The sequence below is a fragment of the Balaenoptera borealis genome (genome assembly GCF_965194805.1).
Source record: "Balaenoptera borealis genome assembly, chromosome: 10".
NCBI classification, from domain to species: Eukaryota; Metazoa; Chordata; class Mammalia; order Artiodactyla; family Balaenopteridae; genus Balaenoptera; species Balaenoptera borealis.
The window spans coordinates 88340017-88364134 of NC_138874.1; the positions used below are offsets into that span (position 1 = coordinate 88340017).

General features: G+C 50.5%; 1 protein-coding gene across 5 annotated transcripts; it reads left to right on the forward strand.

Annotated features, from left to right (window-relative positions):
- Positions 1-194: 194 nt before the first annotated feature.
- ZFYVE27 (zinc finger FYVE-type containing 27) lies at positions 195-22284 on the forward strand. Of its 5 annotated transcripts, none has more exons than XM_082408151.1 (12): positions 195-416; positions 1921-2118; positions 5898-5968; positions 6576-6762; positions 9078-9173; positions 10432-10544; positions 11281-11420; positions 12688-12759; positions 14744-14888; positions 19169-19215; positions 19550-19631; positions 20683-22284. In XM_082408151.1, the coding sequence occupies exons 2-12, from the start codon at positions 1922-1924 to the stop codon at positions 20745-20747; spliced, it is 1215 nt and encodes a 404-aa protein (XP_082264277.1). In that variant the 5' UTR covers positions 195-416; position 1921; the 3' UTR covers positions 20748-22284. The 5 variants fall into 5 exon arrangements, with proteins under 5 accessions (XP_082264277.1, XP_082264275.1, XP_082264278.1 ...); XM_082408149.1 differs by lacking the exons at positions 195-416; positions 20683-22284 and adding exons at positions 1022-1224; positions 20267-20658; XM_082408152.1 differs by lacking the exons at positions 195-416; positions 20683-22284 and adding exons at positions 1023-1224; positions 20286-20657.
- The last annotated feature ends 1834 nt before the right edge of the window (positions 22285-24118 follow it).

Here is a 24118-nt window from a genome sequence, read left to right on the forward strand (position 1 = left end):
AAAACGACGCGGGGGCAGCGAGGGGTGGGGTTCCCTGAGCTCCCAGGGTTTAGCGAACCGCTGTCGGGCAGGACTACGGTTGAGCCCAGGATCCTGGCTGAGAAAGAAAAGGCGCGCAGGCGCAGTGCGGACAAGGGCGCTCACCTGTCCTAGAGCGGGCGGAGCTAAACCCGGGAGTCCGGCCGGAGGCGGGGCGGGAGCGATGACGTCAAGGGCACGCCGCCGCCGAGCAGTCGCGTCCCGGAAGCGGCGGCCGGGGAGGCGGCGGAGGTTCTCAGTACTGCGACTTCAGAGTGGCCTTGGGAAGAGGCGCGTCGTGGTGGGGCGGGCCTGAGGAAACGCACCGGGGTCCAGTGGCCCTATCAGTGCCTCCTGGCCGTCCCCGCCCCTTCCCCACCATCGCAGCGACAGCGTAGGTGAGGTGCCACCCCCCCCCCCCCCACCACCCTGGTGTGTCCGCCGACTGTGCGGAGTTGGGCGCCAGAACGCCGCGGGGGCCGCCACCTGCTGGCCCAGCGACCTTGGGTGTGGCCTTCTGTGGTTTGGGTCTCAGGGCCCTGTCCGGCTCCCTGGGCTGCAGAGGTGATGGTCCGGCCTCTGCCGGCGCAGACCTGCTTCACCCCTTCCTGGGCTCTTACCTCGCGCCCGCCTTGGGTCCTTTCGTCCTAGCTCCGCCTGAGGGGGTCTCTGGTTTCTGGTGGCCCCTTTGTTACCCTCCCCTTCAAACACCCTCCTCCCCCGTCGTCCCAGATCGCAGCCCCTTGCCTGGAACTGGCTTTTGTTGCTGTGGGCCAAGGGTCTGCCTCTTTATTTACTGCTTAGCGTTTGGGTCAGACTTGGAAATTAGGAGAGACGGTGAGAGTTCTGTGGCTTTCCCCATCAGAGAAGAGAGAAGGGAATGGGGTTTTATGGAAGGTGGTGACTGCCCCGTTGGGTTCAAGGGGGAAAAGGGGCGGGTAATGGGCAGGGATGCTTCAGGAGGTTGTTGAGAACAGAAGGGAGAGGGAAAGTTTAGAGGATGCAGCAGGGTGGAAGAAAGCTCTGAGGTCCTGGAGGGTGGGCAATTAATTCACTCACTCAGCGAGCATTTATTACATTCCCATTGTGTGCGGAAACAGTGGTGAATGGAAGATGTAGTCTTTGACCTGCTGCAACTCAAAGTTAAGAGGGGCAGACTGGCAAGAAAGAAGGGAGTTTTGCTTTGGTGTAATAAATGCTGTTAGGGTGAGTACATGATCCTTTGGGAGCATTGGGGAGGCTCTCCCAGTCCAGACTGGAGGTGTTGGCAAAGACTTCTCAGAGCAAAGGAGTGGTGTTTAAGCGGATACCTGAATGATGAGTAGGAATTAACTAAGTAAAGAGTGGGAGAAAAATATTTCAGGACATCGTTTTACTTGAGACCCCAGGCTGCCTCTCACCAGCAACCACGTGTGCTTGGTCTTTATGGTTTATACTCTTGATGGGTCTGTGGGGAAAAGAACATTAGATGGAGAGTCAGAAGAGCAGGATTTTATACAGTTGACCCTTGAACAACGCAGGGGTTAGGAGCGCTCTCTGTGAAGTCAAAAATTAGAGTATGACTTAGAGTACACCCTCCCTCCACGCGGTTCCTCCGTATCCGCCGTTGGGCATCCGAGGATTCAACCAACTGCAGATTGTGTAGAACTGTAGTATTTACTGTTGGAAAAAATCTGCATATAAGTGGAACCGTGAAGTTCAAACCCATGTTGTTCAAGGGTCAGCTCTATCTGGGTCATTCACTTCATCTTGCTGAATGTGTCTTCCTTTGTGAAATAGGCTTTCCACCTGTAGCCCTGCCTACCTCACACGTTTATTATGGCACCGCATGAAATAATGCAAGTAGAAGTGTGTTGGGCATTGGAAGTGCAATGCAAATGTCAGGAATTCTTATGGTTACAGGATGCAGACCTCAGAGCGAGAGGGGTGTGGGCCAGAGGTGAGCTCCAGCATGGTCCCTGAAGCTCCCCTGGAGTCTCCAACTGCTCCTGCCAAGTCCCCGGCGTTTGATCTTTTCAACTTGGTTCTTTCCTACAAGAGGCTGGAGATCTACCTGGAACCTCTGAAGGATGCAGGTGATGGTGTCCGGTATTTGCTCAGGTACAGATTTTATTTAGGTTTGCTCTAACCTGCTGGGCCTTCTGCCTTCCTGCTTTGCAGTTGCGCTGGCCACTTAGGCAATGGCTGGGTTATCCTTTCTGCGCTGGTGAGGAGCAATTCTGGGAGGTCCTTTGGGCCTCTGGGCTTATTCTAGACCCTGTGTCTCAGGCCCAGCCCAGGAGAGGCAGGCACTGGGAACCATCTGGCCTTTCACCAGGGTTTCTTCTTTGTGGCTGAATAAGCTCATACCTCAGGACTGCTAGCTAGCCTTGACCATTGGGCCTTCTATATCCGGAGCAGGCTTTTTTTACCTTCTCTCCCAACATTAGCATAATTCATATTAAAATTAGGATGCAAATAACTACGAATAAGCAGGTACTATTTTCACTAATCCTTTAGGATTATGGCTCTCAAATTTTTTTGTTCCTGTTCTGCTTTGATTTTCATCCTTGGTAATTTTCTTTTTTCTCCTTTCAGCTCACTTTATTTCTTATGCTAAAGTATTTAAAATTATAGATACATACCATTCTGCTCCCTAAACACATTATTTAGTTTGTCTCTATATAATAATGACTTTTTAAAAAAAAATAAGGTAACATCATACCTAACACAATTAACAATGATTCCTTGATGTCACCCTATACCCAGTTCATATTCAGATTTTCTCAGTTGTCCCAAGAATGTCATTTACCATTGTTTTGGTCAAATCAGGCTCCGATCCAGCACCATGCATTCTGTGTGGTTATTATGTCTCTTAGGTCTTTCTCAATCAAATGGTCTCTTTCACGACACTGACTTGCTGGAGAATTTCCTACCTAGATTTGTCTGGTAGCTGCTTCTTCCTGGTGCAGACTGGAAGTTAAACTTAAAGGTTGGATTTGATTTGAGTAAAAAAAAATTTTTTTTTTTTTTGTGCAAAGGTTATGTGTTCCTAATACTGCATTGTAACGGGAGTCACATAAAACCAGCTTGTCCTAAAGAGCAGATGTTCTTCATCTAGAGCCTGTGGGTGGGGCTCTCGGGGTCAGTGAATCTCCTGAACCTGCATGTAAAGTTGTGTGGGCACACGTGTGTGTATTTCTAGGGAGAAGCTTCTAGTTTTCATCAGATTCTTTTAAAGGCCTTCAACCATCTCAGATGCCTGAGAGACACAGATAGGAGACAAGGGCGGGTAGGGTTGGGTTAACCTCTCAGGGTGCTCTGGAGTATTCATTCTTACCTCAGTCTGGAAATAGTGGGAGGTTTATTTTTAACTCTGACGAAGGCCCTGAGTTTTTCTTGTTCACCCCAGAACCCCTTTAATTGATGGCATCATCCCGAGAGGTGAGCTGGTCTGTGCTCCAGAGCAGTGTTCTCTACATTTAGATGACTATGCTGTTGATGTAAGGGGTAGGGAGATGGTGTAAGGAGGGGCTCGCTTTATAATCCCACCAGACCAACTAGCTGAAATGAATTGTGGTCTTCCTTAGGGGAGTGTGTGGGCTCTGGAAAGCACGGGGCTGTGCTTTCTGGCGTTTTCTACTGTGTGTGTGTGTGTGTGTGTGTGTGTATGCGCGCGCGCACGCATGCACCTGTGCGTGCAGATGTATGTGTGTATGTATATACGTGTGTATGTATGTGTGTGTGTTTTGCCTTTTCGTGGCAAAGCACGAAAGTTAAATATATCCTGCCCTTCTCCTTTTCCAGCACTGGTCTCTTAGTGCTTCTTGGCACTAATGTATTAGGATTTTTCCATTTTATGAAATTAGAAATCTGAGGATGTGGTGGGATTGAGGAAGCTGGACGGAGGAGGAGCATCGGGACTCAAAAGCCCCCAGGAGCTCATGGTCTCTGAGCCGCTGGGAGATGGAGCACTGGTCTGTGAAAGCGGCTGTCGGATTAGTTTGTGTGTTTGGTTGTTCTTTTCTTAGTAAAGAGGATTTGACTTTGCAGAGGGATCTAATCTTGAGCTTCTTTTTTTTTTTTTTTTTTAATTTTTATTTATTTTTGGCCGCGTTGGGTCTTTGTTGCCGTGTGCGGGCTTTCTCTAGTTGCGGTGAGCGGGTCTGCTCTTCGTCCTCAGGCTATAGGCTCACGGGGTTCAGCAGTTGTGGCTCGCGGGCTGTAGAGCACAGGCTCAGTAGTTGTGGCGCACAGGCTTAGTTGCTCCGCGGCATGTGGGATCTTCCTGGACCAGGGCTCGAACCTGTGTCCCCTGCATTGGCAGACGGATTCTTAACCACTGCACCACCATGGAAGCCCCTAATCTTGAGCTCCTATGAGGTCTGAAGCCTGGAGCTACAGTAGATTTTTGAAAGACTTCTCTCTTCTGGGATCAGCTACTCCAGTAGGTGGGTCTCCATGACCAAAGTGTCGGTAAAGACATCAGATAGAATGGGAGAGGCGGGAATTCCCTCGCGGTCCAGTGGTTAGGACTCTGCGCTTCTACTGTAGGAGGTGCAGGTTCGATCCCCGGTCAGGGAACTAAGATCCCGCATGCCACGTGGCATGGCCAAAAAATAAACAGATCTTTTAAAAAAAAAAGAGAGAGAGAGGCTTTAAAATGAAAGCGATCTCTGTGGCTGTGTGAAATTTTTATTTCTGAGATGGGATTGGCCTTAGACCTGACTTTTAATTTGCTTTTAGCCTGGTAGCAGCCACTAGATGGGTCTGAGGCCTAATTAGGGTGGTGTAGTTGGAGTGTATGGAATTTTAAGACAAAGGCAGAGAGAGGTCATTTCACTCCCTTACTCATAACTCTTCTTAAAAAAAAGCACCCCATAAATTAGTTAACCTCATTTAGTAACTGTGAAATATCCCAATTAGAGCAAAAGAAAATGCATTGAAGTTCTGAATACATTTCAACTTACCTGTTGATTTTTCTATTTGACTCTCTCCTCTGAGGGCCCACCTTATATCCACTGACACTGCTCTTTAGAATGTAGGTGTCAGTGGCTTCGTGATTACGTCTGTGCTCCCTTTGCCCTGTTAAATGTCCTTTATTAAGGACTAAGCCAGCAGCGTTGCTCGTCCTCAGCAACCTGTCTCTGATTTTCTTTCCTCCGTCTTTGGGGGCTTCTGTGTTGCCATTTGGTGGTGGTCGGAGCTGGGTCTGTGTTTTCTTCTAAAAGTTCCAGTTCACTTTGGGCGTGTTTGCTGAGGGAATGCCAACCCTGGTTTTGTCTTCATTTTTTATATGTTGAAATGAAATCTTTATTATTTGCTTTCCTTTGGAATTAATGTATGTTTAAAACAAACTCTCAAAGTCACAGAAATAAGAGAAAGTCGCAAATAAGGTCAAAGAAATCCTTTACATTTTGTTCTCTCAATTTCCGTATTAGATGGGTCTTGTGCAGTAAGCATGTGTTCTTACGAAATTGTAAAAAAAGAATATGTTACATATCAACTCTGTCTCAATAAATACAAAGAATAAAGGAAAACTCTTAAAGAAGAATGTCATCGGCACTTCTTAAAGAGAATAGAACCTTACAAAACACAGGTTAAACAGGGTTATAACATTAACAGATAATTTCATAAATTCTTCCTCCTCCTGGGAAAAGGTTCTACAGGTCTTCAGGTTCTGAGAGGATGCCCTTTCTCACCCCGGGGCCTAAGCTGTGACCTCAGCTCCTCTCCCGGTCGCCTGTCCAAGTGAGAGACCCACTTTTCATTTCTCCCTGACCCTCTGAGCTCCAGGGCCTCCTCTTGCTCCTGGTTTTGAAGACCCGCCTGTGTGCCCATCTCCCCTTCCCGGCTGGAAGGGCAGCGGTCTTCAGTAACCAGGACTCTCTGTGTTGTAGGTGGCAGACACCATTGTGTTCCTTGCTGACCTGCCTGGGCCTCAACATCTTGTTCCTCACCTTGAATGAGGGTAAGAACCAGGGGCCGGGGGTTTTTTGTGAATGAATGTGGGGAGGAGTTCTGAGAAGCGGCCCATGTGAGGGAGCCGCCTGTCTCGCCATGGAGTTGGCCTCTCTCTGTGTCTGCTCGATGTCAGAACACAGGCTCCTGAGAGACCCACCCTGGGCTAGAATCCTGGCTGGGCCACTGGTGTGACCTCGGAAGTTCTTTAACCTGTCCATTAAGGCCTAATTTTCCTCGTCTCTGAAGGGAGGGCACGAGCCACCTTCTGTGTGCTGTGTGCTAGTGTAGTGATTTTTAATATTTTAAAAAAAGGATCTGGGGCTACAGCAGTGACCAGATGGGGGAAAGTCCCAGCTCTTAGGAGCCTACATTCACGGAGGGGCCAATGACCGTATCTGTAATCTGCCATGCGGTGATAAGTTCTATGAGGAAAACCAAAGCTGGGTTAAGGGGCTGGAGGCCGGGTGGGGAGGTTCTGTTTCATACCGGGTGGTTGGGGGAGGTCTTTTGGGCAGAGACCCGGAGCAGGTGAGGGAGCGAGCGCGTGGACATCTGGGCGGGCAGGGGCTCCTGGTCCTGCTCTCTGCTTATCTGCAGTCTTGTCGCGCCCATAGGTGCATGGTACTCAGTGGGTGCCCTGATGATTTCAGTGCCCGCCCTGCTGGGCTACCTTCAGGAGGTCTGCCGGGCACGGCTGCCCGAGTCTGAGCTGATGCGGAGGAAGTATCACAGCGTGAGGCAGGAGGACCTGCAGAGAGTTCGCCTGTCTCGCCCTGAGGCCGTAGCTGAGGTGAAGAGCTTGTGAGTATGGAAGGGGCCGGGGAGGTGAGGGACAGGGACAGTACCAGCTGCCACCACACCGAGTGCTTGCTGGGCACCAGACATCGTAGTGGGCAAACCATGGATGTTATTTCCTTTCATCTTTTTAACAGTTCTGGGAGGTAGCTACTATGATTGTCCTCCATTTATGGATGAGGAAAAAGGCAATTGACCAAGCTGGGATGGGAATCCAGATCTAGCTGATTTCACAGTTTAGGGTCTTGACTGAGCGCACACGCACGCGCGTGCGCGCACACACACACACACACACACACACGCACGAGCCACTGCCTGGGTTCAAATCTCAGTTCTGCCATTTAATCGCTGTGACATTGGGCAAGTTACTCAGGTTCCTCATCTGTTAAATGGGATAATTATAGGCCTCCCTCACAGGTGGTTGTGAAAATTAAATGAGTGTCTGGTACCCAGGAAGTGTTCGGTAAGTATTAGTCATCATCACTACGCTGTGGAGGAACTTCCCTAAATGTGACAGAGCTGGTACTTCTGAGGAAGCATCTTAAGACTGTTGGATAACATTAACCGTAACAACTTCAGTGGCTCTCTTGACATACAGCAGGGGTTCTCATCCCTCCCTGGGCAGTAAAGGCCTCTGTGGAGCTCCAAAGGAAACTTATAAACCAGTGGAGGGCTGGGCCCCACCCCAGAAATTCTGAGTTAGTTATCTGGAGTGGGGCCTGGGTATCTGCAGTTTTTCAGAAAACCTTTTCACTTTGAAATGATTTTAAACTTACAGAAGATTTCCAAGAGTATTACAAAGAACTCCCACATGCCCTTTACCCAGATAGAACAATTATTAACATTTTGCCACGTTGGCTTCATCTATCTCTCTACACTAAGACATTATTTTTTTTCTTTCTGAACCATTTGAAAGTAAGTTACAAACATCTTGCCTATTTACCCCAAATACTTCAGCGTGCATTTTCTAAGAACAAGGACATTCTCTTCTATTTCCAAAGTCCTGTAATCAAAATTAGGAAATTTAACATTGATAACATTAGCATTAGTACTATTATCTAATAATTGTTCATGATCAAATTTTGCCATTTGCATTAATAAGGTCTTTTATATAAATTTCTCCTGATCTAGGCTCCAATCCAGACTCATGCATGACATTTAGTTTTTATGTCTCTTTAGTCTCCTGTGACCTGGAATAGTTCCTTGGTCTTTGTTTCTCATGACTTGACATTTTAAAATAGAACATGTTTATTATTTTGTAGAATTTCTCTGCATTTGTGGTAGTTTGGTTCCTCATGATTAGATTCAGATTTTGCATTTTTGGCAGGAATGTGACAAGTGACGTTGTCATTATTTCATATCAAGAGGTACATGATGTCACTGTCTGTTATGGGAGATATTAACTTTGGTCACCTTGGTGCAGGTTTCTCCACTGTACAGTGACCATTCATCTTACCCTCTGGAGTTAGTAATCTGAGGGGGGATACTTTGAGACTTTGTAAATATCTTGTTCCTCATCAAATATACACCCACTACACTGAAATCCATTGATAGATCTTACTTTCATCAATTTATTACTATGATGGTTGCAAAGGTGATTTTCTTTTTTTTTTTCCTTTTTTTTTTTTTTTTTGCAAAGGTGATTTTCTAATTGTCATTATTACCTGACATTCTATAAGAAAGAGCTTTTCCTTATTATCAGTATGAACGTAGGAGTTTTAAATTTTATTCAATGGGTTATAATTTATTATTGTCATTGTTAATTTTGATCTCAGTCCTAGATTTGGCAATGGAGCTCTTTTGAACTGGCCCCTGTGTTCTTTCAATATGTCCCCATCATTTTTGAGTGCTTCCTTATTCTGTGGTATAACAGAATGTTCAAATTCATCTTGCACATTCCCTGCCCTGTTCTAGAATCAGCCATTTCTCCGAGGAGCACTTCAGAAACCAAGATCTGGGTTCTCATTTCACAAGCATGTGCTCTTTGCTTTTGGGGGGCATCCATTTAAAAAAACTCTTCAGGTCAGTCTACCTTACATCCCAGGTGGAGACACATTGCTCTACATCCTGACATTTACCCTCACAGCTCCAGTGCATCTGGGAGGTGGGTACCCTGCTCCTCATATTATAGAGGAAAACTGCATCCTTGGAAAAGTTAAGTAGCCAGCCCAACATCAACATCTAGGAAGAGACCAAAGCAGGGACCTTGGCAAGGGTTCAGAAAAGGGGGCTGAAGTGTACGAAGTTTCCCCAAACTCTCCGACCCCTCCCGGTGAGGCAGGGCGTATAGCTTGCACAAGCCCCCTATGTTGTGTCTGCAGCTTGATCCAGCTGGAGGCCTTCCTGAGCCGCCTGTGCTGCACTTGTGAAGCTGCCTACCGCGTGCTGCACTGGGAGAACCCCACCGTGTCCTCACAGTGAGTGCCCGTCCGCTCCCACCACTGCTGCCCTGAGGACCCCAGGCAAAGCCAGCTGCCTCGAGAGGGCTCCTGTTGCCCTAGCTCAGGGGAAAAGGGCCCACTAGGCTCTTGTGTGCAGACCTGTACGTAGGCTTGTGTGCTTGAATGCGCTGCTTCTGTTTAGACACGTTCTTTTAGGTGTGGTCATAATATTTTAATAATAGAAAAATAACTCACCATGTAATCTCCCACCCTGATATAGCAGCCAGTCTCATGTTTGGATTGCCTTGTAGAGTTTGTCACATGCACATGCTCTCTATAGCTCATAATGTATGTGAGAACCCTTTTTTTTTCACTTATTGTTATATAACTGGTTTTCCATGTTGCTACATAGCTTTTGGAATTACTTGTAATACCATATTAATATAGATGGTGATTATACTATAATTTATGGAACCATTCTGTGATATATTTAGTCAGTTTCTACTTTTTTTTTTTTTTTTTTAGTTTCTACTTTTTATTACTAACCCTGTAGTGCACATTTTTATGGGTATAGCTTTAATCTTTTGAGATTTTTTTTTTCTTAGACTACTAGGATGGAACTATTGAATCAAATGAAATGAATGTTTTTAAGGCTCTTTGTATATGAATAATAATGACAACTAATACTTGTTTAACCTTCCCCTGGTGCCAGGCACTGTGCTCAAGGCTTTCCATGGTACTGTCTCACTCTTGGTAGTAACCCTATGAGGAAGGTGCTATTTCAGTCCTCATTTTTTTTTTTTTTTTTTTTTGGTCGCACTACTCCACATGGGGGATCTTAGTTTCCCAACCAGGAATCGAACCCACGCCCCCTGCGTTGGAAGCGCGTATTCTCAACTACTGGACCACCAGGGAAGACTTAGTCCTCATTTTACATGTGAAGGAAGTAACACTCAGAGAGCCAAGGGACTTGCATAAGGTCACACAGCAAGAAGTGGCAGAGCGGGATTCAGATCCAAGTCTGTCTTATTCTAGACTTCAGAGTCTAGATCCTGAGGAGAGATGTGTGTTGGACCAGTTTAGGCGGCCCCGCCCGTGTCGGTTGTGACCTGTTGGTGGTTGTAAATCCTTCCTCCTCACTTTACTTTCCACTTGTTTGATTAGCAGATCTTGTCAGCTTATTAACTGTTCCCATAGCTGTTTCTTGCCCAGACCCCCATGTGGGTGTGCCCTAAACCAGTTTCCTTCTGATCTTACGAATTTCTGATCCTGTGGTTCCTCTCTGTCAATCCAGGTTCTATGGGGCTCTTCTGGGCACGGTTTGCATGCTGTATCTGCTGCCGCTGTGCTGGGTCCTTGCCCTTTTAAACAGCACACTCTTTCTGGGAAATGTGGAGTTCTTCCGAGGTAAGCCCCAGACAACCTGACAGAGATGGAACCCGGCTCTGAGGGCTGGTTGGGCTCCCCGGTATCTCTCCGGCTGATCGTCTGTTTTCTGTGCCTTCCACAAGGGGGCAGCACCACACTAGGGTCCTCCCTTGGAGAGTGGTGGGCTCTGCCTCTCAGATGTTCAGTGGGATACAGGGGAGGCTGCTACTAGGGGTCCCTTTCCCTTCCCCAGACAGATGAATCACTGCTCACATGATATGGTGGCTTCTGGGAGATGAGGGAGGGATGTTTACCCAATGTTGCCATCCGCCTCCCAGGATGCAGCCCCCCAGGAATTGCTGCCTCATCTCTGTGTGATCCCAGAGTACCTGTCTGCCATCTGGCTTCTAAAGCACTGAAACAGTCTGGAGAGGCCTTGAGCCGTAGAAGCCTGGGCCTGTACATATGTTGGGGTGATTGCTATACTTGTTTTCCTCTGTGTGGTTGGAAATTAATTATAGAAGCCATGATTTATCGGGCACTTACTACATTTAATCTCTCTTTAACAATCTCATGGGGTAGGTATTGGTACATCTGTCTTGTTTATGAGGCTTGGGTTAGGTGACTTGTTCAGAGTTAGGAGGGCGACTGTTTCCTGCTGCCGAGAGTGGGTGCTGGAGGAGGCGGCCAGCTGGCTGCAGTAGTGGGTACCCCCAGAGCACTGCTCATTCCATCCTGATTCTGCCTCCCACCCTGTTCTCCTTGCTCTGGGTAGTGATGTCTGAGTATAGGGCATCTCTGCAGCGGCGGATGAACCCCAAGCAGGAAGAGAGTGCCTTTGAGAGCCCGCCACCGTTGGATGCCAGGGGGAAGGGCGCTCTGCCGGACTGCACACCTGCACCCACGCCCACAGAGGTGAGTGCCCCTAACCACCCGGGCAGAGCCTGCTGCGGGCAAGCTGCCCAGCCTCCCTGTTACCAGCTTGTTCATACCAAATAACTCCTGGGCTGGCCTCTGTAGTTCCTGCGCCTTCCCAGACCCATCTCCTCTGAAGTGCTTAATGGTAATGACTATAGTTAACTAGTAACAAGAGCTACTCTGTGCTTTATTGAGTGTTTACTCTGCTGTTCCAAGTACTTTATAGACATTAACCCCAGGAGGTGTAGGTTATTTCTGAGAATGAGATTATTTTCCTTTGTAGAAGAGAAGGCTGAGGCACAGAGTGATTGTCCAGGGGCAGTGGGCCCAGGACTCAGATCCATGCCCTGTGGTTCTAGAGCCTGTGCTCTCAACCACAGTGCTCTCCAGCCACTGTACGTCCTTTTGTGGCCTTGGTCCCATCTCCCTGTCCTGCTAGGTTAGAGGCTGCTCTCTTTCCCCTGACTTCTTCCTTTCTGGCAGTTGTGCCATTTCCTCTGAGGCGTGAACCGTTGTTTTTCTTTTCTTCTTTTTTTTAAAAAATTAATTAATTTATTTTCTGGCTGCGTTGGGTCTTCATTGCTGTGCGCGGGCTTTCTCTAGTTGCGGCGAGCAGGGGCCACTCTCCGTAGCCGTGCGCGGGCTTCTCATCGCGGTGGCTTCTCTTTGTTGCAAAGCACAGGCTCCAGGCACGCGGGCTGCAGTAGTTGTGGCATGCAGGCTCAGTAGTTATGGCACACGGGCTCTAGAGTGCAGGCTCAGCAGTTGTGGCACACGGGCTTAGTTGCACCACGGCATGTGGAATCTTCCCGGACCAGGGCTCGAACCCGTGTTCCCTGAATTGGCAGGCGGATTCCTAACCACTGCGCCACCAGGGAAGTCCCTCTTTTTTTTTTTTTAATAATTTTTTTTTTTCTAATTTTTGGCTGCGTTGGGTCTTCGTTGCTGTGTGCAGACTTTCTCTACTTGCGGTGAGCGGGGGCTACTCTTTGTTGCGGTGCGCGGGCTTCTCATTGCGGTGGCTTCTTGTTGCAGAGCACGGGCTCTAGGCGCACAGGCTGAGTAGTTGTGGCTCACAGGCTCTAGAGCGCAGGCTCAGTAGTTGCGACCCTGCATTAGCAGGTGGATTCTTAACCACTACGCCATCAGGGAAGTCCCTTGAACCATTGTTTTGAGAAATCTGGATGCTGGCTCCGGGGAGGTGGCCTCTACCTTGGGGGCAGGGCTACCATCTCTCTGACTGTAATAGAGTCTCTCTCCCCAGGACCTCACGCCAGGCAGTGTGGAGGAGGCTGAGGAGGCCGAGCCTGACGAGGAGTTTAAAGATGCAATCGAGGTGGGTGGCCTTGCCCAGCACCCTCAGCTGACCAGGTCAGAGGTTGGGTGGTCCTGGAGCCATGTGGCTTCTCACATTCCAAGTCTGGGTTTTTAAAGTTCTCTTATGTCCAAGTGAGAAGCTGAAACTTGCTCTGAGCTAAAACTCACTGGTTCAAAGGGTGCCACTGAACCTTCACCCATCCTTTTGCTGACCTAGGCATCTGTCCTGGGTGCCCAGGGCAGGGATGGCTCTGGAAGCCTCTGGAAAACGCCCTGCTGAGGGTGGTGGGTCATTTACTGCCTTGGCTGGAGACTGTGGGCTTGGTGCCTTAGACGTGGGGAAGGCAGATTTGGAGGAGGGCACTGCTGGGGTCTCTGCCTGCTCTTCTGAAGGATGAGGTCCGTAAGATGTCCCTTTGACGGGTGAGGATGGGAGGTTGGAGAAAGCAGTTGCATGGCCAAGTGCTAAGTCAGAGAGAGTTAGACAGTCTTCCTGGTTTTAGGATAGTGGTTCACACTGATAGTTTGCAGAAGTGTTTTATTTGGCATGCAAAGCTTTAAATTAATTTTTTGAGCCAATATTTAAAAATGGAGAGATTGCAGTGGAAACTCTAGATATTCAGTTTTTCTAAAAACTCAGAAGCTCTGGGAGCCCTGAGTCTGTAGCAGTCAATGTAGCTGAGGAGTGACTGTCTCCTTTAGAGAAGTCACATAGTCCTCACCACTTCCTGTCGTCCCTGGTCACGGAGTCCTAGTGGCAGTTGCCATTTTTGTCACGTTTGCACTATGGCGTTTCTTTTTTTTTAAAATATATATTTAAAAAATTTTATTTTATTCTTTTTTTTTTTTTTTTGGCTGTATTGGGTCCTCGCCGCTGCGCGTGGGCCCTCTCCAGCCGAGGCAAGCGGGGGCCATTCCTCACCGCGGTGCACGGACCTCTCACTGCGGTGGCCTCTCCCGTTGCGGAGCATTGGCTCTAGGCGCGCGGCCCCCAGCAGTTGCGGCACGTGGGCTCAGCAGTTGTGGCTCGCGGGCTCTAGGTGCGCAGGCTCAGTAGTTGTGGCACACGGGCTCAGTTGCTCCGCGGCATGTGGGATCCTCCCGGACCAGGGCTTGAACCCGTGTCCCCTGCGTTGGCAGGCGGACTCCCAACCACTGTGACACCAGGGAAGCCCTATGGCTTTTCTTATAGTAGGAAATCACTTCTCTTTATGTCTCTCTGTAAAGTGGGGGATACAAGAAATGGCAGTTTTGTGAGTTTTCACCAGGCCTATGATTTACACCCAGCCCGCTTTACTATTACATTAGCCTCGTCCATGTGGGCATTTACATTTTCAACTGCTGAGATTTCTCTAAGACTTGAAGCGGCTGTGGACTCTGAGTCTTGGTGGTGATGGTAGGGAATATATATAGCAGGGGCTTTCAAGCAGGTTTGTTCATGACCTACAGTAAGGAACACATTTTACATCTTGACCCAGTTCACACTTATGTCTGTGAAATACGAAAAACTTAAATGAAACAAAAGTTTCCTGAAAAACACATTGTAAGGGATATTTTCTTTCCTGTTCAATTCTGTTCTATTAAGATAATGACCAAATTAATTTCACCCAGTTTGAAAAACAGTAATACACAGCTTCCCCCAAGCTTATTTGATGTTGGGGTCCTTTTACAGGGGCCTCTGTTAGCGTCACCCTTTGGGACGTGCTCAGATGAACTCAGCGTAGCACTTCTGTGCTTCCTTTCCTTTGGGGGTCCCCCTCCCTGCAGCTTCCTTCTTGCTATCTTCTCTCTGTTTTCTCTCCTTCTCCCCCGCACCTTGGGAGGCAGGAGACCCAGTTGGTGGTGCTGGTAAGTAGCAGCCTTGGTGAGGTGGGCAGGGGCTGGCAGGATGGGGGGAAGGGTGGCCGAGCCGGTGGTCGCCACGCCTCTCGGGGTCCACCATGCATGCAGATCCCGGAGCCCTGCCACAAGGTGGGCAGAACTGGAAGCAGCTTTTCCCACAGGAGGATGACGAGGGGGCCCCGTGCCCGGCAGAGGATGAGCTGGTCCTGCAGGACAACGGGTTCCTGAGCAAGAACGAGGTGCTGCGCAACAAGGTGTCGAGGCTCACAGAGCGGCTCCGCAAGCGGTACCCGACCAACAACTTCGGTACGGCCCAGGGGAGGGCTGGCTGGGGGGGCGCCCCGGCCATGGGGCCAGAGGTGCTGGGTTATGAGGAGGGCAAGGAGTAAAGCTGTGTCCACAGGACCCTGGGGAGGTAGCACATGCACAGAGGGACTGAGAGGGAGGGAACGTGGGTTCCTTCTTGTGTCTCTGTCCTTATTAAATCTTGCGGGAAGATGAGGTATTCAGTTCTAGAAGCGCCACTCCGGGACTGCAGAGAGGTGTGGTCCTGAGGCAGGCAGAGCTGCGGTGGGCAGTGGAGCATAATGGCTGGGAACTGAGTGTGGAGTCTGAGCGCCTGGTGCAAACTCCAGCGCTGCTGGATGTCCTTGAGCAAATTATTTAACTTCCCCGTGCCTCAGTTTCCCCTTTGTAAAAGGTGGATAATACAAGTTCTTACCTCACAGGGTTGTTGTAGGTCTCAAACGAGATAATGCTCATTAAGTGCTGGCACGTTCACAGTAAGTGCTTTGTAAGGGGCGCTGTTAACATGAAAGGCCCTGGTCCATCCCGCAGGTGCCTAGGAGCCTGTCTGGATCTTTCCAGTCCGATTGGAAGCAAGTTGAAGGAAACAGTGTCTTCCCCTGGGGATGATGGAGCCCTGCTGTTTCTTCTCCCCAGCCAAGCTGGTAGATTGGCTAGTCCTTATTTTACTGGGCATGCAGGTGCACCCAGGAAGGTAGCTTTGGAGAAGGGTGGACTTGACTGTTAGCACAGCTCGGAGACCTGGCTCCGATCAGGAGAGTGGGAGTCGAGCCGAGCCATTTTGATGAAGTTATAGCTGAAGCCTGGAGAGCCGGTGACTTGGGAGTCACCCTGGCCCTGAAGCAGAACCTTGCTTCTGCCTGCTGTCAGCTGACAGGAGGAGGATGGGCTGGCTGCTCTGACAGCTCTGGTGGGAGTGAGTTCCGGGTGCTGTGCCCTGGGAGAAGCCCCTGGGGTTTATCTTGAGGCATTTGACCCCGGGCGCTCAGGGCCTACCTTCCTGCCCCTGCAGCAACCAGGGCACTTGTTTCCTGAGCGTTAGACCTCCTGGACATGCTGTTTCTTTCTGCTCTGTGAATGTCCCCAGTCATTCAAGATCCCTTCCTTTTATTTGTGATGATCGCTGACTGCTGCCGAGCGCTCTGTGTTCAGTGCGCTTTCTTGTACACTGTCTCATTTAGTCCTTAGAAGCAGCCAGGTTCCGGAAGTCCCAAGTGACATTACACAAGACTTAATACTCTTGTTCTGGCAAATTATACTTTTATATCTATGAATTTTAAGTAAAGCCCCTTAGATGTTCCCATTTGGTGGGTGAGTAACCTGAGGTTGAAAAGAGTGATTTGCCCAGAGTCTTCAGCCAGTACATGGTCGAGTTGTGACTCAAATCCAGGTCATCTGATTTGACTCCCATGTTCTTTCTTTTTTAAATTTATTTATTTTTGGCTGCGTTGGGTCTTCGTTGCTGCACGCGGGCTTTCTCTAGTTGCGGTGAGCGGGGGCTACTCTTCGTTGCAGTGCACGTGCTTCTCATTGCGGTGGCTTCTCTTGTTGCGGAGCAAGGGCTCTAGGCGCATGGGCTTTAGTAGTTGTGGCGCACGGGCTTAGTTGCTTCGCGGCATGTGGGATCTTCCCGGACCAGGGCTCGAACCTGTGTCCCGTGCATTGGCAGGCGGATTCTTAGCCACTGCGCCACCAAGGAAGTCCTCATGTTCTTTCTAACTCATCATCCTCCCTTTGCCCTGGTGTCTGAAGTGCCCTGGTTTTATGCCTATCCTGTTTCTATATTTGGCTTTTGGTTCAGATAATCCCAACCAGGATGGGTGAAGGCTTGTCAGGTTCCCACAAGGATGGCAAAGGCAGAAAATGCTTCTTTTCCTAAGACCCCCTTAGCCCTCCATTCTTCAAGACTGCTTGCTGTCCCTCCCTTGAGATATTCTTAAGCTCTGGGCCGTGAGGGCAAGTGTAGCAGCTCTGTCTTGGGTCTGCCTCCCACAGGCCGGGGTGAGTGAGCTGCTCTGGGGGCCGTTCCGTTCTGGCTGCGAGCGGATGAAGGGGATGCACGGGAGGAATGAGGGCAGGCTGCGCACGAGCTTCTCCGCGAACTCCGAGTGGGGGAGTCCTAGTGGGAAGGGCCCCCTCTATCCTGGAGGCTCCGTGACCATTGCCTTGGCAGGTCTGTGTGGTCTTAGGCCCCTTCCTGCTCTCTCTGCCCCCGTGGCATCCTCACGTGGTGAGTCAGGACCTTGGCTGAAAATAGGGGCAAGAAGAGTTGGTCGGTGTCGGAAGGGATCGGCGTGCCCTCCTCCTCCACGTGCCTGCCTGAGCTGGCGTCGGCACACAGAGCCCTCCCTGGCTCCAGGTCTGTGCGTGGTACGGGGCTGTTTCACTAGACCACGTGGCTGCCTTGGGGCGGTTGGCCCTGGTACTCCATCCATTTGAGAGGGGCCAGAGTGTCAGTCTTCGAGCAGCTCCTTTCCCCTGTCCCATGCCCCTTGCTAAGGAGAGCCAGAGGTGGGCGGCCTTGACCTAATTCGTAGTGTGGGGGACAGAGTCTTGGAGCAGCCTGTTTCCTGGGTTGGCATCACCAGCCAGCGGGGTGCTATGCTCTTCTCTCTTTTCCTCTGCCAGGGTCACGGGCTGACAGACAGCAACAGCAACAGCATCTACCTTAAGCCCATTGGTGTCAGATTTCTCCTGCTCTAGCTAGGGTCCCCTCTCCTTGAATGCAGGGCGTGTCCTTTAGCAAGAGCTGCAGAGGATTCTGGGTGGACAGAGAAAGGGACCACATCGTTTTGGGCCTTTGTGTGAAGGTGAGGCCTGGTGCTGTGTACCTGGCCAGACAGGTGGTCCAAGAGGCCCAGCAGTGCGCCCTGAAGCTGATAATTCCTCTGGTTAGATCACAGGAGGCCTTTGGGCCCCAAGTCTGGAAACCTCCTTCAGTAATCTTGTCCCCTCTCAGGTTTTTCTGGGACCCTAGCCGGCTCTCTTCTGGGCCCACAGCCCTTGGTTGGCCTCTCTGGTCCCCTTTTGTGAGCCACCCTCCTGCCTAGTATGGACCCCTGCCTTTTCTCCCCTGGCTCAGTACCCCCCATCTGCATGGAGATTTCTGTGTTGAATTATAGTCAGTATTCTTGGCGGCAGCCCTTGCAACTTTCCTTGTTCTCATAAGTTTTTGCTTCTGCTTCTGGAGCTCACTGAAGTCATAAGGGCCCAGTGTGGCTTTTCCTCTCCTTCTCCATCCTTTTGATTTTTTTCACTCACCTGCATGTGCCCCCTTCATCAGACTGTGTCCTTGTTGCAGCCCACCTTTTCCTTCTTTAATTTTCCTGGAAGCATGGGTGGGTGGTGAGCACAGCTTTTATTAAGCCCCTTTGCCTTGATGTCACCTCGAAAAGAATGGTCGGGGGAATTCCTTGGTGGTTCAGTGGTTAGGGTTCCGCACTTCCACTGCAGGGGGCACGGGTTTGATCCCTGTTCGGGGAACTAGGATCCTGCATGCTGCGTGGCATGGCCAGAAAAGAAAAAAAGATCGGTCCTCTCTTCCCCATCTTTCATCTCTTCTTACACCTCCCTTGCTTCCTGCCAGCTGTTTTCTAAGCTGCTACTGACTTCTCCGCTTGAAACCGTGTCTGAAACCTTGTTGACTCATTGTGTCTGGTGGTTTAGGCAGGATCTCTTTCCCGGCTGTATGTCGCCCCGTCCGCCCACCACTCTTAGGGCCTGCACCTCTTGCCCTGTGCATCTTTTTGGAAGGTGCCTGGTTCTGAGCTTCTCTTCTGGAATCTTCAGATGACAGAAGGCAGGAGTCTGGTGTTTTAGGAGGCATTTCTCTCTTTAGCTGTGGGCAGAGTACTTGTAAGGAGACACTTTGGAAGGGGTTGTGTCAGGCAGGTTTCATTAGAGATCGTTGGAGCCACCTTCTCTGAGGGATGCCTGTTGTCAAGTCCCTGCCAACTTGGTGTGATTTCCAGGGGGTAGATTCTGCTGGATGTTCTTTGATTTGGGCTGGACCTACAGGTGGGGGGTCTCTAAGCCCCAGGTGGGAGCAGGGACAGCAGCTGTGTATAGTCCGGGACATCGATTCTCGGTGGCCATCAGTTTTTCCTTCTTAGTTTGAATCCCTCCTTCTGGCTCTGGATCTGGACTTTGCACTCTGCTCCCAGCCAAGGAGTCTGGGCTGGGCTGGCGCCCTGAGTGTCCCCATTTAGAAGAGTCAGGAGAAGGCGAGAGTTGCAAGGCCTGGGCTGGGTCAAAGCTGAGCTGCTGCCTCTGTTTCTCAGGGAGCTGTACGGGCTGCTCGGCCACCTTCTCAGTGCTGAAGAAGAGGGTAAGTCTTCTCGAGGGTGTGTTTGCTGGGGACTTGGGACGAGATGTAGGGGAGTAGCTCGAGGTCACAGATGAAGTCTGACTGCTTGGGCCACATTGGGCCTGGGGTCTGGTCTGAGGTTTGCTCAGATGAGTGGGTCTCCGCTTGCCCCATGTGCCCATGGCTTCACCAGCCTTCTCGTGGGATGTCCCATCTGGTCTCAGTCCTGCCCCGCTAGGGCACCTCCCCACTCCCATAGTTGTCCCAGGTTCTCTGGGTGGGGCCAGCTGGTGGAAAGGAGCTCCAGGTGCCCGGGGGCAGGCGATCCAAGACTGACCCTGGCTCTTGTCTGCAGCGGAACTGCAGTAACTGTGGAAACAGCTTCTGCTCTCGGTGCTGCTCCTTCAAGGTACCCAGGTCCTCCATGGGGGCCACAGGTGAGTGGTGCAGGCTGGGGGTCCGGGCAGCGGGAGGGCGCGCCTGCCTCCCACCTCCTCTGGGGGCTGCTGTGTGTGGGCAGGGAGCCAGGGGTCAGCGAGAGGTCCAGGGAACTGGGGATCTCCTCCATCTCCCTTTAACAAAGGAAAAACGAAAACATCTGATGCACGGACAGGAGTATATATATAACGCATCTGAATCGTGAAGCGCAGTAATGAATACCTCTGAGCGCTCACTAAAGCTAGAAAATAGAGCATGAGCGGCACCACCAAGGCTCCCCAGTGCCACGCCTGCCGTCCCCAGGGAGACCACTGTCCTGAATTCCATTCTCTTTCTCATTGCCTTGGTAATGCTTTTAACTAAATAAAAAAAATAATTTCTTTTCCTTCTATAAAAGCTATACCTACTCATTGTAAACAAAACAAAACAAAAAGCCAAAGAAAGGAAAACATTCCTAATCTCTCCCAGAGAGAACTGTTAGGCGTGGACCCTTCCCGGTCATTAATGCCGTCGCACATGGGATAAATACATATGCATGTTCTAGAAAAAAATGGGAGCATGTATTACATACTGCTTTGCACTACGTTACAATGTTAAATTGAGTGTCTTTTTTTCATTCTTCTGGTCATGCTAGTAACATACGCTTATTCTAGAAGATTTGGAAATTACAGAAGAAGAAGGAAGAGAAAAATAATCTTGTAGTCTTACCACCCAGAGATAATAACCACTGTTAAAACATTCTGGAAAATTTTCTTCTGGTATTTTATTTAAAAAACATTTTTAAAGGTATTCTTTTGGTGCTAAAATAATTTCTAATGCATAGAACATCTGGGTGAGGCCTGCTGTTGGTATGGTCACCCCCAAAGCCCCCAGTTCCCATGGAAAGAGAATTCTCTGAGGGCAGGCTAGTGAGCTGGGACAGCGAGCTTGTAGGCTGGGTGATGGGTGGTCTGTGTGGGGCTTCGGGGGGTGGGGAGGCGGTTCTGGTATTTGGGGCCATGAGCCAGAGAGCATGAGGAAGCATCTCACCAAGTTCTTCCTCCTTTTCAGCCCCTGAAGCCCAGAGAGAGACTGTGTTTGTGTGTGCCTCGTGTAACCAGACTTTGAGCAAGTGAGAAGAGGGCCCAGGGTCCAAGCGGGCGCCTGTCCCTGGGGCCAGCAGTAGACCCCGCTCTCCCCACCCTTAGCCCCATGTGGCATGTGCTGGGCAAATGTGGCCTGAATGCTAGGTAGGCTTCCCCTTCCTGCCCTCGCTGACTCCAGCCGGGTTCTGGAGCTGTTCTTTACTCCTGCGGATGGCCAGTAGTGGTTGCTCTCAAACAAGGACTGGAGTGTTTGCCCTGCTCTGCTCTGGGCTGTTAGTGGACTCAGGGCTGGGCAGGGAATATAAGTTAGAGGGCAGCAGTGAGCCAGGCCTGGTCTCGCCTGGGATCAGGGTGTCCCTGCAGGCCTGGGAATTCTAGAAGCCTGGAGGTCAGAGATTGGGAAAAGAGATTCTTCCCCTGCTGGGTATTGGGCCAAGCCCTTGCCCTTTGAGAGCCTGCAGAAGGGCTTGCACGTGTCCCAATTCTGTTCGAATGTCCCTTCAGGCATCAGGACCTCATCCTTTCCCCACCAGAGGGTGTGGTGAGGGCTATCAAGACCAAAAGTACTTCTAGAAACAGGGTTGAAGTTCCCAAATTCCCCCGGAGGAGGACATGTCTGGGAGGGCCTGGCAGAATCCTTCAGTGTTAAGCAGAGCAAAACGGGCACCCCAGCAGCTCAGAGGGCCTCAGCCCCACCTTGCAGGGACCTTGACTTTCAGAATCTCAGCCCACATGTTATTCTGGTGTTTTCAGCTCTGCCGGGTAGATGCTGGGCACTCAGATCACTCCTGCTTCCCGTGTTCAGAGCCTTGGGCACCCCTTCTCTGGCCTAGAGCTACGGTTCCCCTCCCTGGCCCCTTGTCCCATGGAGTGTGAAACCAGGAAGCAGAGCAGAGGTCCTGAAGCCCTCAACCTCTGGGGGCCTGAGAAGTGTAGGATCTCGCTGGGCTGGGTCTCAGATTCCAGGGCTGTTCTCCAGCAGGACAGCAGTTATGGGATAAGGCCACTTGGGGTCCCTATCCCCTCTCCAACAATTTCACGTTCACTCTGGGCTCTTAGGGGCACAGTGTCTCTCCCTAAGCCATGAGCAGGCTCGGGCACCCCTTCCTTCCCCAGGAGCTTCCCTGCCTTTTTGAAGTATTTATTTATTTATTGCATGGTTCCCGGGAACATGTGGCACAAGGAATGGGATAAAGAGGATGGGGGCTTCTCCTACCCTAGGATGCTTCCCTGAACTCATGGGCTGCCTGGGACTCAGAACCCTGGGAGGCGGAGACGTTTCTATACCCTAAGCAGGGACACAAGGTGGCAGGCTGGGGAGACAAGGATCATCCTAGGCCAGCTTTCTCTCCAGGCCAACCAGTCTAGGAGCCAGGGGACTTCTCCAGGCCAAGTGGGGGCAAGTCCCTGGGGAACCAGGCAGGCCTTGGTAGACCCCCTTCCTTGGGCTCCCTTGTCCTGTGGAGATATGAGAGTTAAGTGCTTGTGCTTTATTTACACTGGAGAGGAACTAAAAGGATGTCTGTGTATATGGAGAATTGTCAATAAAAAGGCCTCAAGCTTCCTATGTTTTCGTCCTGGTCCTTGCATGCCCCCTCTCCCTGAGGCTGGAGAGCCAGGTCCCCCCCAGCACTGGCTGAGTTTGCAGGCCTGGGCTGTGTCTGCAAGACGGGGCGGAGGGGCTGCGGAGGCTGAAGTTGGGGTATGACCTGGGGTTGGGGGAGGAAAGCTGTGCTTTGCGCAGGAGGGGCTCAGCGAGATGCCTGTTGGATTGACTTGAGGCGGCGTCTTGTGACTGTGACCACATTGTGAGGGCTGGGGGTTGGGCTGGGGACCAGAACTTGGTAAATACTAAGCAATGCAGGCTTTAGAATGGAAAGATTTTAGCTAATCCCTCTGAGAAAGCAGAAAAGGATCAGCCCTGGGGGAGGCTGAGAACCAGCCGGAAACAGGATTGGCTGTGAGATGGGAAGTAGAAGCAGTTCTCTGGGAGCTGGGGTTTGGGGCGTGTTTACTGGGTGCCAGGCGCTGTGATACGTGCTTTACACACATTATTTCATTTAATCCTCAAGACGGCCCTAAGAGGTAGGCACTTTTTCTTCCCATTTTACAGGGGAGGAAATTGAGGCCCAGGGAAGTTGAGCAGTGGCTGCAAAAGGCTTGGCATGGCACTTTGCAGACCACACACAGCTGGACTTGAGCGGTGTCTTCAAGACCTTGGGCCTGAGGCAGTAAAGGCGGGTGGAGATACTCTGCCTTGGAGTCGAGGTCAGGTTGCAGCCACATCCTCATGACCCCATGCACGTGCAACTCAGACTGCGGTGCCTGAGGGGTCCTCACAGCACACTGAGGCCTCGGTCTGGTAACTTCCCCTAGGACGAGGGAGCCCCAGCAGGGGGCCGCAAGAGACAGGGACGCAGCCGGAACCTTGTCTAGCAGTTTTTACAGAAGAGCATGTTCACTTTAAAAAGTACCGAAGTGGCAAATAAAAGTACCAAAGCGACCTCAGTAGCCTGGTAGTCCAGAGGAACAGTAGAGATGCTGGAGGAGTGGAAAATAGGGCCTTTGAGCAAAAGGGGACAGCAGTGGTAGCACAGGCCCAGGAAGGCGGTTCTTCTCGTGGAGGGCGTGTGTCACAGTAGGTCAGTTGGAGGGATGCTCAGAGATAATCCAGTCCAGCCCCTCACTGTGGGAGCCACACCATACCCATTTGAAGATGCGGGTTCCCCACAGCATGGGAGGATGGAACCAGAAGGGACTTCCCTTAGAGCAGGAGCAGCCTGCACCAGCCAGAGAGCATCCCGGTGACAGTAGAGGCGGGTGCTGCGATGGACCGGCTCCACACTTGGCCCTGTTCTACCATTGGCTGCAGCCACACTGGAGTTGCTGCAGGGGCCTTGCCCCCAAGCCTTTCTGTGCTACTTTCCTCATCTGTAAAGTGGGTAGATAGTGATTTCTATCTCGTGTGGCTGCTGTGAGGATTAAATGAGATAGTCCACTCCAGGTGGGAAGCGAGGTGCCTGGCACATAGTAAATGCTCAATAAACACTAACTCATTTCTCTCATTCTGGCCATCTTTAGGAATATCAAAACAACTCTGCCCTGCATGGCTTAGAACAGCAATTTTTTTTTAAACTAGAGAATAATCATAGATTATTTTCAGGAAAGAATGAAGCCAGAGTATAGTTTGAAAAAGCAGAGTCAATATTTTATGTTGGGAAAATGAAAACAATGTCTAATGGTGAAATACACATACTATAGCACGAGTAGCTTTCAGGACATGGGATTCAGGGTGTGAGAAACATGGTTTTCATCATCTGGAGTCAGTGGCCTCATAGAAGGAAAGCCACCTCCTTGTCCCCTTGAGGTGCGTGTGAGGGCCTCAGAGCATGCCAGTGATG

Coding starts and splice junctions, on each gene's coding strand:
- ZFYVE27 (XM_082408149.1), top strand. Junction 9,174..10,431: donor AACCCCACCGTGTCCTCACA/GTGAGTGCCCGT, acceptor CTGTCAATCCAG/GTTCTATGGGGCTCTTCTGG. Junction 19,216..19,549: donor TCTCAGTGCTGAAGAAGAGG/GTAAGTCTTCTC, acceptor TCTTGTCTGCAG/CGGAACTGCAGTAACTGTGG.